This window comes from Aplysia californica, unplaced genomic scaffold, assembly GCF_000002075.1.
Source record: "Aplysia californica isolate F4 #8 unplaced genomic scaffold, AplCal3.0 scaffold00414, whole genome shotgun sequence".
Classification (NCBI taxonomy): domain Eukaryota; kingdom Metazoa; phylum Mollusca; class Gastropoda; order Aplysiida; family Aplysiidae; genus Aplysia; species Aplysia californica.
The window spans coordinates 1-15010 of record NW_004797684.1 but is presented as its reverse complement, the minus strand read 5'-3'; the positions used below and the strand labels follow the sequence as shown (position 1 = coordinate 15010).

The 15010-nt window shown below is 36.8% G+C and overlaps 2 protein-coding genes across 4 annotated transcripts in view; one reads left to right on the top strand and one right to left on the bottom strand.

Annotated features, from left to right (window-relative positions):
• Positions 1-1811, top strand: part of LOC101852342 (NAD-dependent protein deacetylase sirtuin-2) — a 56148-nt gene extending 54337 nt beyond the window's left edge. For all 3 annotated transcript variants that reach the window (XM_035971300.1, XM_035971301.1, XM_005104301.3), the window contains exon 18: positions 380-1811. The gene's annotated coding sequence lies outside the window, so the exon portion shown is untranslated. The remainder of the gene's footprint in view (positions 1-379) is intronic.
• Positions 1812-9052: 7241 nt separating this feature from the next.
• LOC101852108 lies at positions 9053-13583 on the bottom strand (the record flags this gene model as incomplete). The annotated part of the gene is given in 3 exon segments (XM_005104300.3): positions 9053-9974; positions 11819-11965; positions 13338-13583. Coding segments are annotated over 3 exon segments (516 nt in total). The 3' UTR covers positions 9053-9810.
• Positions 13584-15010: the final 1427 nt, after the last annotated feature.

Below are 15010 nucleotides of genomic sequence, written 5' to 3'. Positions count from 1 at the left end.
AACAGTATTTTGTTGTCTGTGAATATTGTAAATGAGATGATTTTCACATGTGATAAGTGTCTGGAAAAGGAAATGTAAAACTTGTCGTTGTTGCCTGCCTCTCTCTCTCTCTCTCTCTCTCTCTCTCTCTCTCTCTCTCTCTCTCTCTCTCTCTCTCTCTCTCTCTCTCTCTCTCTCTCTCTCTCTCTCTCTCTCTCTCCCTCCCTCCCTCCCTCCCTCCCTCCCTCCCTCCCTGCCCTCCCTCCTCTCTCTCTCTCTTTCTCTCTCTCTCTCTCTCTCTCTCTCTCTCTCTCTCTCTCTCTCTCTGTGTGTGTGTGTGCGAATTTATTGTCACTTACCAAAGGATACTCTTAAGTAGAATTTTTGTTTCTCTCTTCAGATTTTGATGCAACAATGGTGATCACCTGCCTCAATGTCCGGATTTTTAAAAAATTGCTTACACGTCTCGACTTCTTTTGGAGCTTTGACAGATTTTCTTTTTCTTGCATAATTACGAAGTGCAGGCATTTTACAGATTATTATGAATGATACTTGCATAGAAAGTATTGGATGTAGGATATGCAGTCAGGTGCATTTTGACTTGATGTTGGTGAAGAAAAAAATTAAGGGCCCTGTGTTTGGGGACCAATGATGGTGTGTTGTAATGCTATTTTGTAATTGTAGAGTGGGGTTAAAAAGTTGCCTTTTTTTTTTAGCTAATGCACGAATTGCTCCCACTTGGCTCGGTTCTTTCAGATGTGAACATTAACACTTACAGTATCGAAGGTTCATATAGTGAAAACCCTCAAGTGCCACACCAGTCTGGAATGCTGAAGCCATGATAGAATTTTTTCAAATTATACTCCTTCACAGCCCAAGAAACACACTTAAAAAATTTACAGATTTTCACCAACCATTCAGCTATCAAATAGAATGACTTTATTTAGTTTTTACTTCGGTACCGTGGTTCTGTTCATTGTTTAAATATGTTCAGTGTGCCTGGTAGAGTTGGCAACTAAAGTCGCCAGCGGTACTAAAGGTGTTGAACAAAAGCTCCTGTCTCTTAAATAGCCTATAAGTATTGAAAGAAATATAATTGGTTCATATGGCTGGAGTAATCCTACAAGGGACGCTGATCTAATGTTATGTTTTAGGCGTGGTACACACAAAAAATTCAAACTATTTTTATTCTCTATGATGAGCATGTCTATCTCAGAAAGCAATAGTGAAGAACCATGTATTCTTTTGAATCTTGGCATTATCTGTTGAACATCCTGACAGTCCCCTGAGGAAAATAATCTTTAAAGCACTTTTGAGAGAAGTTTCTATCTAGAAACGGACTAATCACTAAATAAAACACTGTACCTTTTCATCGTAGAAGCTATTTTACTCAATGACAATGTATTTTATGTCTACCAACTTGCCTACAAGATCTAGAGAAATTGTGGACCTATATCATTCACCTAGAAAAGTCATGATAATGATGTTTATGTTTTGATATAGGTTGTAGAAGCTATTCTTCTAGGTAGTATTGCATTGTATCATCCGTTAAGTTGAATGTACAGGACATTGCTTTAGAGTATACTCTGATTAAATGATTTGCAGACGTGATGATGCCTTTTATTTTTCCCCTCAACATATGTTTGATGGAAGGCTGTGAGAAATCATGATGATTTTTTTTATCATAGCTGTATTGCTGGGTTCTTTTCTGTGTCCACTTGACATCATTTTAACTCTGTCCGTACACCCTGGGGTCATTTTGTACCCACGGGGTTGCATTCTTCACCTTCTAGAATACTTCTAGTACGAAGATCTCTTTGAAACTTTCAGCATTTAAAAAAAAATCATTTTGATAGACTGCTATGCAAAGCGTATGGATCGGATTAACAAGTAAATTTCCTAATTTCCTCTTTGGAAGTGGTGGCTCAAAGTTCCCCACTCGTATGGATACGATAATAAAACATGACGTACAGATAGGGTTAAGCAAAGTCCTTTACTTCTCTTTTTGAGATAGTCCTTTACTCCTCTTTTTGGGGATACAAAACAAAAAGTCCATTATTGATATCTGTTAAAAAAACCCATTAAAATTGCTTAATATGATACTTTTTGTATCTTGTAAACAAAGAGTAGGAGGTGCGTTCTAAAACTCTGTTTGAGCAACGGAGCTAAACGTCTTGTCTGCATCAATGACAAAATCAATAATAATGGGTGAAAATAACAGAGGACTCTTTTTTTAAGGGAATGGCATGTTTTTCTTATACTCTTTCATTTATCATGTTTAAAGGAAAATATGCGATGTTGGATAAAGATGAAGATTATGCAAGATTCGTACTTGAACGAAGAGCCGTCTTCATTATATCATTTCACCATGTTTATGTAGCACTGCTGTTGAAAGCTACTTATCATAACTGTCCCCGTCGTTTTATGCAAGGAAAATTCTGAAATTATGCAAACTGAGCCCAAAAATGTGACATTATATATAATGCGATTCTGTTAATTTTAACAGAAATGATAAAGGAAAATAATCAGAAATTATGCAAAAAATGATCAAATTTTGCAACATTATGCGGGGTGCATAAAACCACAGGGACATTCATAATACTTGAAACCATAACAGATTGTTTTTGGTTTCTTGGGTTTTTTTTGTTTCTTTGTATCAGATTTATTTTCTGAAAAGTGAAGTGACAATTAAAAATCATTCAGCTCTGTTGATTTTTATTTACATCACCTCTTTTATATTTGCACCTGAAGTTGAGATCATAAGGCTGTGAAATTTAGTAAACTTCATAGTTTTCTATTTGCGGTAGTGAGGTCTGAAGTTAATATTTAATTGTGGGGATGACTTTTGTCTGATGCCTTTTGACAGTTTTCTGCTGTCTGGTAAAAGGTATTATATATACCTTGTTCTGACTGTTTATGAACTGTGCCTTCTATTATAATTCCTGAGAGTTTGAGAGCAGAAAACTAACAGCCAGCGCCCCCCCCCCAAGCCTAATAAAAATCAGATCTTTAGCAGTTGCACATTTTTCCAGATTAAAACTATGTTATGTTGACAACACATTTTCATTTATTTATTATTTTTCTGGCTTATCTGTGATCCAAGTGTACATAGTGTTTATCTCACTAAGTTCATTTTCTTTTATGCATTGTCTTCTTGACCAGGGGTATGCTTTCTTTTTGTCTTTGCTTGTGGTTCATGCATTTGTGAGTGTTGTAGTGATCAGGATGAATATAAAAGAAAAAATGTGACAATTTTCTCGAAACATCATAGTTTTAGTTACTGGTATCTTATGGTGTAATGATGAGGCTTTTCCCTATTTTTTATTGCTGAGGACGTGAGATCGATTCCAGGGAGAGGAAGTCTTTTTTATTGAGTATAGCCATCTTCTCTGGTGCTGCAGGCAAACTTGAGAAGCAGCCTGCTTTCTAAAGTAAAGTAAAGTTGTTCCCGCATCCGATCCGGACATTGGGAATTGCCTTGTTATTTATTGTTAGTGAGACTACTTCCTGGCCTTCGGCTATTGTGGTAGGGTGGCTAGTTCCTTTCCACGCCACCTTTACTTCCCCGACTCAAAGTCAGGTACCCATTATTACTGCTGGGTGGGCAGGAGGGGGCGAAAAAAAGGCGTGTCTGAACCGAGGCTCGAACCTGGACTTTCCGCTTCTGAGATGAGCGCACTAACCGCTCCGTCTGCCACCACACCCGCCTACCTGCCTACTACACAAGCTTAATTGTGTTGATGAGGGCATGAAACATTTACAATCATAGACTTTGGTAAGATTTGCTGATCCAAATCCTTTTTCATCATAGACTTTGGTAAGATTTGCCAGTCTAAACCCCTTCTCAGATCGGATCAGGTCTGCTTGCTATTAAAAAAATTTTCCATAGTCTAGGGGTTCACAGCTTAGTATAAGTAATTATTGTGTTCAGAAATTTCTGACACTCTTGTCTCAAATATGAAAACCATGATTGCCAATGTCTGTTTCAGAGCCAGCACCTAAAGAAAATGAAGACTGAGGACAGATGCTTTTACACACACACAAACGTAAGGGATGTGGATGTAAGAATCATTTTTTCTCTTGGAGTATTTTCTCAACCTGCTGCCCAGACGAAAAGCCTCATCTTAGAACCCAAGCATGGTCTTCAAAATCACCTTAAATGAGATTTTAAATGATTAAACAAAAATGGAGAAAAACAACAAACATGTTGAAGGATCCCTATAAACTATGCATAGTCAAATGGCCTTGGCTGTTCTTTCTGAGCTATTCTGATGGTACACTTGCATAAATTGAAAGAATGATATGTATAATATATATATATATATATATATATATATATAGGTAAAATTAACCCTTCCAGCCACAGTGTTACAGAAAAAGAGGCATGCATTCTAAAAAGTGATACAGTATCTTTATAATTGGGTTTAGATGATAGCCTACAATGTTGAAAGGTAAATGAACAAATATTATGAATATTAAAGTTTAAGGGACCAAAGATTAATTAGGTTCACTAATTTCGAAAAATGCACAAATTCGGTACCCCGAGAATATACGCTGTTGGGACGGTGGGAGGTACAAGCGCTGCTGATTACTTGATTACTTGATCCTGGGAACAACATCATTGCACACTGAAAATATATACGCATGGGGCTGGATCTTTTCCCCCCGCCCCCTCCCCATTTAGCCTATTTGATGCCCACTGTTTGAAGTATCATACTGTATGGTATAGCTGCAGCCTCACTGCTCAACGAGACCGTGATAATGATATTGGATAGTATGCGCTAGTTTTAGTAGTGTGAAATGGTGTGGGGGCTATACATTACTTTTACCATGATGTCGAGTCATTTACTTCATGTCATGGTGTGTTGATTGAATCTGGACCTGAATGTTTTCTATGTGCCTTGCCAAATTCCTCTTATAATTTGAATAAAGCGTTTGAATTCATTGTGTACTGTTTCTATAAATATTACAATGGCATTGTAAAAATTGTGTGTTATTTGTTTCTTGTCTTCAATATAATAGCAGAGTTTTGTTCCGTGTGGAATACTATACGATAAATCAATAAATCCAATTGTTGAGACATTTTCACTTTTGCTCAAGTCATGTGTCGATAATAATACAAGCCAAGCGCTATTTTTTAAAGTTTTCTCAAAACAGCCAAAAAATAGCGTCTGCAATTGTGTTATGACGAAGATGATGTGAGATTAGATACTGAATTACTAAATCAAATAAAAAGATGTTGATATTTTCTACAGTGTTTCTGTCCTGAAAAGTTTTAACAGCACTTAATAATGTGACCAGCCACAGCATTTAGATGAGAAATCATCTTTTTGGAGGAATAACTATTCATTGTTGGGTTAAAAGTTAAAGTGACAATGATGAAATAAAATGGATTCTAGTTTGGCTTCTCGATCAATTAGTTTTATTCTTTTCTTCATGTGTGGTGGTTGTTTGTGTGTATGACAGTGCCTTGAGCACTGGCAATGCCATCTAGGTGCTAGGTGTAGCGATTAGGCTGTTTGCCGACTCATGGAGAAAACATGAGTTTAATTCCAGTGTGGGCAGCTGTTTTAATCGAGTATCTTCATCTGTCTACTGGGACGTTGTATTCCTCTCAGCCTATGTTGGCCCTGACAGGCAGAGTTGAGTTGAAGTGCCTCCTCAGTGATTTAAATTGTGCCAATGAGAACTTAAAATATTACAACAAACTACAATTATAGAGCTTGGAGCATGGAGCAGTAACTTTTGGGGAATTGTTTCAAAATGCTTGAGGGTATATTTTTCATTCTCTTGGAGACAAACTTGACTATGAAATATTGGGCGACATGGATTTAAGTCCCCTTGAGGTCATCTTTGGATCTTGGCTGCTTGAAAAGTTTTTATTGCATGCCACTTTGATCTCTAGAGATAGACAATAATTCAGAAATCTTATCTGCCCGTTGAATGTGGCATAAAAAGGCATCTTGGTATCGAATTTATATAGACACTTATTCATTTCATCATCATCTGTTTCTATATTGTCTTCCTCCTCCTACTTCTCCTCCTCCTCTGAAAAATGAGATTTCTTTATTTGATCACAGTCAAATAAACATTTTAAACACTTTTTCATCTTTGACTTGAACAGTTCAATCACTTTTTTCTATGTTTTTAAAGGTAGGCCTAAATGTCATGTAGTATTTTTTCCTGCTTTATGGGCAAAGGGGGCATTCTAGTCCAGTGGTTAAAACACCCTATCCACATTTGTAGTCGAAGGGTTATCTCACCTGCACATCCAGGTACTGTTTGGGAAGAAGTAAGATGTATATTATATGGAACCTCACCTTTTGCTTTTCTTTGGAAATGAACTTTCAAAGACAGGACTACAATATGATACAATTACATCATACAAAATATGATTTGACAAAGTTCAAGCCATTTCCATCTTTTTCTTGTACTTTATTTAATCAAAAAAGGATTATATGACATATATGACAAATGTTTTAGCTGATATTGCAAACAAAATGTAAATTTCTTCTTTAAATAGTAATGGTGAGTACCTTATAAAGAAACGAATATCACTGTAAACAGTGGAAATAAAACAAATTATAAGCTCTGCCATCAGCGAAAAAGGGAACATCAGACATGTGGAAAGCAAAACCCATCTGAGCACACTGCAAAAGAGCTGCAAGTTTTCAAAAGTTTGACAAGGGTTCGGCTGGAAGTATGTGTGGTTGAGATGGTAAATTATATAAATAGAAAGGTGTGACTTGAGCTTGTATGAAATGACAGTCCCCTTTATTTGTGTGGGAACATGTATAAATAGCACAACATTGACAGCAGGATAACTCATCAGAAATTGAAATCTCACTGCTCCTATCTTCTCAGCACTTCGAGATCTATGGCACAACGACTAAGAACCCTTTAGAAAGGATAGAAACATTTGTCATAAGTTCAACGGCATGTTTTTTAAGAAGGGTGTTTGGAATTTAGAAGAAAGTAAAGTTCAGATAAAAGTATAAATCTTTAAGTTACAAAGGTATTGCCAGAATTTGTAGTAAGGCCATGGAAAATATAAATAATTACCGTGAATAATATTTATTCTCTAGGCATTGAAATTTTTACTTCAAATTTGAAAAGCATTTTGAACAGCTGATGCACTGAAAATCTTTCGCATAAAATGAGACTAACTTGTTAGCAGTTAATTTCAATATACTTAGAAGCTTCCCAGTTAATGTCACCTTTCAGCAATTTCCCTTTTTCTGCTTTTTGAAACTATCTAGAGATGACATAGGGTACACACTTCTCAAAGATAACCTCAAATATTGTGATTACTGGCATTCTGCAAATCTTCACTTAGCTTTACAATGGTTTGAAAAGGTAATCCCGTAAAATTTAAATCTTTGTATTTTTCTTTTTTATCCATAAAAATAAAAAAGAATTCCTTAAGCAGAAGCTGATTCTTTGGTCTTTATTTTCCCCTAAAATCCATGTATATATTTTTAGAACTGTTCATTTCAAATTAAACAAAAAAATAGTTTATAAATTAAAGCTAGGTTCGGAATTCGCTGTGACTAAGCATAAATGTGAGCAGATATCAATCAAACATTGTATGTTGTATATGGCCATACATGTTTTTTAAGTTTTAGCAGGGATAAAAAAAAAGAAACAACAACGAATAGCACACCTTACTTTTTTTTCAGTTCAAAGAAAAGGAAGCATCCTTGCAACTTATCATTTTCAATAGCAGAAACAATCTAGAGAAAGATGAAATAATGGTCTTGCCGTATAAATATACAAAATAGTTTAATATACAGCAAAATAAATTCATAAAAATAAGTATACAGTATATATTCCAGATTCCCAATGGCGAGCAGGAACAATAAGAGGTATATGTATAAATATTTCAACAGCTTAAGAGAAAAATCTACATAAAACAATGCCAAGAGCACCCGAGCTCAACAAAGAAGGCTGTTAAGGCTATCAACAACATTTGTTCCATGAGATAGACATATATATCAACGTCACAAATGTGACACGACGAGGTGGAATCAGACGCTCTATCAAGTTTTGGGTACATGGAGTTATTGGTGTAAGTGTAATCTTAAAGCCTGTTCATTTGTCTTCCTTCTGATGAAAAAAATACTCATCTATCCTTAATAGATCAAAGAAGGTGGGGGTCGCCGGGTTTCAGAGGTAAAATTAGCGAGAAAATGGCTGCCAAAGTTAGGTGACTTCCAAAGCTTGAGAGTCCTTGGAAACTACAAAATTACATTTTGTGTGTCTTTCATCAACATTTTTCAGTACAGATCTGTTTTTAAATTAAAAATAAAAGATGCTGAGCCAAAAAACAAAAATTCAATAAAAAGTGCCAGAAGAGCTGGAAAATGCTGGTTTCTTCAATTTCATTATTTTGACTAGCACCTAATTTCACCACGCTGCCTCACAAATATACTAGCCAGATCCCAGTGCAAGCATTTCAGAAAGTGCTTTTGAATAGCAGACATCAAACAAAGCATGCACAAATATAAGTAAAAACTTTCCAATGATAAAAAGTTGTAAATTTGCCAGGAAACTAATGGTGGCCTTTTTACTGGACTTCAGAGTAGTGGTCTTTCCTTTTTCCAATGAAGGTAAAAGGCTGAATTTTTATACATCATAAGTTTGGAATTATAATCTGAGGAAAATTTCAGTTGTTTTCTCTGAAGTATAAAGCAATGAACCAGACAATAGAATGAGATTAACAAAGTACAGTTTTATACTCCTACAATGCAGAAAAGACAAAAAATAAAGAAGTTATGTTATCATGCAAAACAAACAGTACACACAAACAACAACACATAAGTGACAGTTATCATGCTATTAAATTTTACTGTATTTATCAATCTAACACGCTATTTTCAAGAACGATATTTCAAAAAGTTTATTTTAAGTATTAGGATCGAGACTTAGTGTTTCAAGTCGCCTACTTGTTTCTTAATACCACGATTTTGGCAACTTCAGCTAGGACTGCTTGTAGTGCAGCCAATTACTTAGAATTTTACAACCTGACAGTATATGTCAAACTGTGCAGACCATCAAAGAGTTCAAAATCCTGTTTTTGTGACTATTTTTTTAACTTTTACTGCAGTCTTAATTCGTTTTTTTATGTTGGTGGCAAAATATTCTTAGCTCTCTGAGTAAAAGATGGCTTTTTGTCAGTTCTATGAGTCCATCTTCATGAATTTGTACTTAGCTATAAATGAAAAGTTCACGCGATAAAGTTCACACATTAAGCATTCTAAAAGCTTCCAATTATGCTGCCTCACTCATTATTCCTTCTATTCCTTACAAATCATTTCATTTCCAGCACAACTTCTTCCCTCCACCCTCAGAAGCATACTTCAACTGCAACCCTCCATGCACTGTTTTTACAGTTCATTTTAAAAATTCACAAGTAGAACTTAGTGGGCAGGAAAGTTACTGTCTGTTATGGGAAATACACAATTTTATGTGAGAAGAAGAAACTAAAACCAGTAATTTGAATGAATAAATTTAATGTCACCTCACAAGTTCTGCCACTCATCATCCCATGAAAATGCTGATCTAAAATTAGCAAGTTTTCACCTATAAAATTTTTAGTATCTCAACTATACATCAGCACAAAAATGTATTGAAATGACTCTTAAATACATGTATTACAATGCATAGACCACATGAAGAGGTTTTAAAATGTGTTTGGTGTCCAAATTCTGCTTCAGAGTACTCAATAAAAGAAAGCGAAAAAGTGTAAAGTGTTTGTGCAAAGCCAGATTTGCTGACTGTGTTGTTCCCTTGCCTCACTATGGAAAAGGGCTTTGCCTGCTTTCCTTCTCCTCATCGCCCAATCAGTTGCAAGATAAGCATGAGTCCAGCCACACCATAGGCTACAGTCCCAGCAATAGCCACGCCCATTGACCAGCCCACCTCTCTGCCTCTCCCAAGGTTGTAATCACTGTCAGATGCTCCAAACATGGTGTAGCCAATGCATGAGAAGACAACTGAAATGAAACAAAATAAAATAATCAGGCTGTTTCTTAGAAAATTAACCAGACGCAAAAAAATGAGATGTTTAAATTTATGCTGGAAGAAAGAGAGGTGACACACATGAATCCAAAGAGACCTAATGTACGAATGGCGCTATCTGTCATAAGAGCATTATTAAAGAAGCTCAAGTACTATAAACTCTATCCTTGCGCAAACAGTTACTATTTGATTCTCATATATACGTACACTTGAGGAGATTACTGAACAGTAACTCTGTAAACTAATAACAGATTTGTCTTAATCAAGCAAGTAGTCCTACCTATCCTTTAATCTATTTTTATTTCAGACTATAATTTTCTATTTTGGAATACTTGTACCACTTTGCATCTGACTGGTCCAGAGGGTACGCTGATACTAAACAATATTGCCATAAAACCCACATTTTAAAGTTATTCAATGATAAAAAAAGTAAAGGTTCCATTTTATTTTTAACATGGGACAGGAGTGGGTTGCCCACCTCCTGACTGGAACAGAGGAAGAACGAAGGTCAGTATTGAACAAAATCAAACACTAATGAAAGTAACAACTGTCAAAGTGAGTAAAACAAACTGCATCAAAACATCTTATCCAAAGTCAAACACTAACTGCCGACAAAAATAATGACTTACCAAAGCAGCCATAAAATGAGTACAGTAAAACCTTGGTATAATGTACTCCCCTCGGACACAAGATTTTTAATGTATTCAATACCAAGGTTTTTACAGTGCAACAGTTACAGTTTACACCAAAATAATGTTTCCAAAAATCAAACACTAAACACTGGCTAAAGCAAAGACTTGTCAAAGATGCCACAAAACAAGTACAGTCGAACCTGTATAGGACGGCCACTCATTGTCAAGGAGAAAAGTGGCCGTATAATAAGATAGGTGACTGTCTTAGGCTGGATTGAACAAAAAGGATTGATCAAAATGAAGAAAAGAAACCATTTCCCTTCTGAGGTCCCAACTGAAGGTAGCCGCACTGTTGCTGTTTATTGTTGTTGTTGTTGTTTCTGTTGGTTTGGGTTTTTTGCTTTTCAGTTTGTTGCTGATTTTGTGCAAGGGTGACGATAAAACAAGAAATGTGTCAGACGAGGAAGACCGAGTGCCATGGTAAAACAAACACATGGGTTGTCACCATTCGGAGAACTAGCGATGCTTCCTTCGCAAATTCATGTTGACGTCCTTTGTTACTGTGTTGCAGACTGGGTAAACAGTGACCACTCAACTCACATCTAATTTGTGTAGGCCTATCAGTTCTGAGCGGGGCTTATGGGTTATGAGGGGACACATTCTTACTTCACCAGCAGATGAAAATTTATTGTTACCTATTGGTCAACAGTGGGAAGGGCCTAAGCAACATGATCAGTAGGAGGGACTACCTAACAATGACCATAGATGATTGGATTTTGATGGTTCTTCAACAACATCAGGGGCCAGTACATAATTTATGATTCATCATATTATGACAAAACATCGAGCGATGACAGAGGTGGCCGTCTAAGGCAGGTGTTATTGTTTGATGTAATAGGTGTTGTGTGATAAAATATGGTGGCCGCAGCCGCTTTGGACAGATCACAGTTTTACACACAGTGGAATTATATAGAAAAAACGCAAGGGGGGAATGGGAAGTGGCCATCTGTACAGGTGGCTGTCATGGCAGGTTCAACTGTACATCACTAAAATATCATGAGTCCAAAATTAAACACTAATCGATCACAAAATAGAAAAATGTCACAATGTCAAAGTGGCCATAAAATAAGAACAAATTACGCCAAAACACAATATTATCATATATATATCCAAAACCAAACACTAACCGCCGACAAAAGTAAAAACTGTGGCTGCCTGGAGGAAGTCGCGGCGTCTGCAGGAGTCCATGCACAGATAGAGCAACAAGACAAGGATGGCCAGGAAGAAACCAATGAGGCCAATGCACTCCATGGCTTGGACAGCTCTGTGAAAGTCTGGGGATAAATATCAGGGGAGATGGCAAATACAGGTATAAATAACCTTTCCAAGGCAATCACCCATTGATGTGTCATCTTAGACAGATGGTCCTTTAGGATTATGTCACTTTAATAAAGAAAAACATTTTTATAGTAATTCTGTGATAAGCATCCCACCTTCAAAACAACCTATTTATAAGATGCCCCACTTTTTAAAAAATCTATTTATATAAAATATTAAATTTGGTGTCCCGTCTTCAAAACAACCTATTTATAAGATTATATTAGGTGTTCAACCTTCAAAATTGCTATTAAATTTATAAGATTAAATTAAGTGTCCCACTTTCAAAATAATCTATTTATGGGACTAAATATTAAATTACATGTCTGGCCTTCAAAACTACCTTTTATAATTAATAAGATTTAATTAGGAGTCCCACCTTGGAAATGACCTTTTTATAAGATTAAATAAAGCGTCCCAACTTTGAAATGGCCTATTTATAAGATTAAATTAGATGCCCCATCTTCGAGAAGACCTAGCCTGTTTATAAGATTAAATGAGGTGTCCCACCTTCAAAATAACCTATTTCTCTAGGCCTATGTGATCAAATTGAGCTGGAGTGGTACCAAAAACAAACGATAACCATCTTTTATTCCATCTTCTCATTATGTTGGAAGCTGTTTAAGTGCAATGATGAATCTTACTATGTATCTCGACTCTTTACACGTGGTTGGTCACCGTACCAAGTGACTTTGACTTTTAGCAAGCCATGATGCATGTAGGCCCTATATAGGCTTATATAGAGGGAGGTTTAAACGTTGGTATACAGTATCGCTTCATTGTAATAATCCTTAATTTATTAAAACTATTAGCACATTAGCTTATTAGTTGTCCTTTTACAGATGTATTTCCCAGTGTCATTGATCATATTTTCAGGTAATTAATTAATTTATGTACTTTAAAAAGCTTTGAAACTTTAATGAATTAAGTATAATAACAATGCTGTGATACTCATTGTATATGGCTTACATTAAATTGTACTCGTCTTTTGTATTCCCCCCTCCCCTCCCCCTGTATAAAGGCTGCCTGACCCAACAAACCCAAGCCCCAAGCAGCAATCGTGTGTTTATGTAATTCATGCTGGGACACATGTATAGTTAGTGGAAATTATTAATTAAACTGGAATAAATAAAATTCCACTACTTTTTTAAAAAATCCTACCTGGAAATTTAGTTAACAATGGCATATCATACATGACAAATAATATGTCTTGCCCAAATTTCCCTTGGTCTCAACAAATAATAATTTTTTTTTTGGGGGGGGGGGTTTGGGGGAGGGGGCTTGTTTGATTTAATTTTGTTTTCCATTTTTAACCAAATCTGTTCTTACCAGTGACAACGGCGTATTTGTAAGAGCCGCAACCCCTGCCAGAGCAGTAGTAAGTTTGCCACAGGCCCACCTCTGTTTTACCCGGGTATCGGTCTACCTTCCAGGCGACAGTGGCGAAGCCAATCACGAACAGCAGAAGGCCCAGGCCCATACAGATGATGGCCACCTTGAGCCAGACAGAGGCTGTGCGGAAAATGTTGCCCATGGTGATGTCTCGGTCTTCTGGTCGTCACAATGAAGAAGGGACTGCAGAAGAGAAGATTATGTTTGTATCTTACTACGTTTGTACAACAAGTAAGAGGGATGCCCGTGCCGTGAATACATTGTATTTAGGTAGAGTATGTTTAAACTTAAGATTAAGAATTTAACAACTCGCTATCTAGATCTAGAATTGTGAAGTTCTATCTGCGCTGTACCAAGTTTTGAAAAATTTGACTTAAAAATGTTTTGATCGAGTCTCACAACATATCAAGGTTTTTTTTCAAATGCAGTTCTTTGAATACTGTATCTTGCTAATGCCTCCGAACAATCTTACGATTTTCATAGAGCCGACAGAACACTGGTTTCTAGCCTCATAATCATGGCATTACAAAAAGCGGACAAAAATGTCTGAAAGAACTTTGTAATTCTAAGGTAACGATCTGCAGAAGAGAAGATTATTTTTGTACAAGGGGGATCAGGGATACCCATGCCGTTAGCGTTTTGGTAGAGTATGCTTAGAATTTGGGTCTCGGCAACTGCTGACGAGGACTGCAAGAGATTTTTAAAAATTAACAAAGAATGGGGATATCCCTGGCTTGAATATTTTGGCAGAGTCCTGGACCTAACAACTGACAGGGGAAAATGCAGAGGCTACTATTTTAGTTTAGTTAAAGTAAGAGTTTTACTACGGCACTTGCAGCACAATAAAGTCATTAATATATTTTAAGTGTCGAAGATAAGATGTGTTACAAAAAAAGAAGCAAAGAAAAAATAGAGATAGGGACAATAGATGTTTGACAGAAAATAAGGCGCAGCGTACACCTCATCAGAGCGAGCACCCGCCAACCACCCACTATGGGCTTTGATAAAGCCGGGAAACAGGCAGGTCAGGAGGTGCTGAAGGAAGAGCTGGCTCAACCAGTCTGTGACGTATGTCCCAGGCAGTGAGCTTACAAAGTTACTGGTCTGTCATGGTAAATAGAGGAGAGAAAGAAAGAGAGGGGGCGAAAGAGAGGGGGTGGGGGTAGGAGAGTGGGGAGGGATGAGAGGAGGTAGCTATACGGAGAATGAAAAAAACCGGCACGAGTGTAGAGACCGAAAGGGACGAGCGCGTAGAGGATATAGTGAAATAAACACCTGCACACCCCCACCCCCCAAAAAAAAACCACACACACACATGTACATGCACTCATTCACACACATATACACGTAAACCCACCTGTACACATATACACAAACACATACACACATACACACACACACACACACACACACACACACACACACATAAACACACATAAACTCACATACACATACACACACACTCATTCACACACTCACTAACACACATTACACGCACGCGCACACATACGCACACACATAGACACACAAATACACACACAAACACGCACATACACACACGCACATACACACACGCACTCATATAAACAAACACACACACACGCACACAC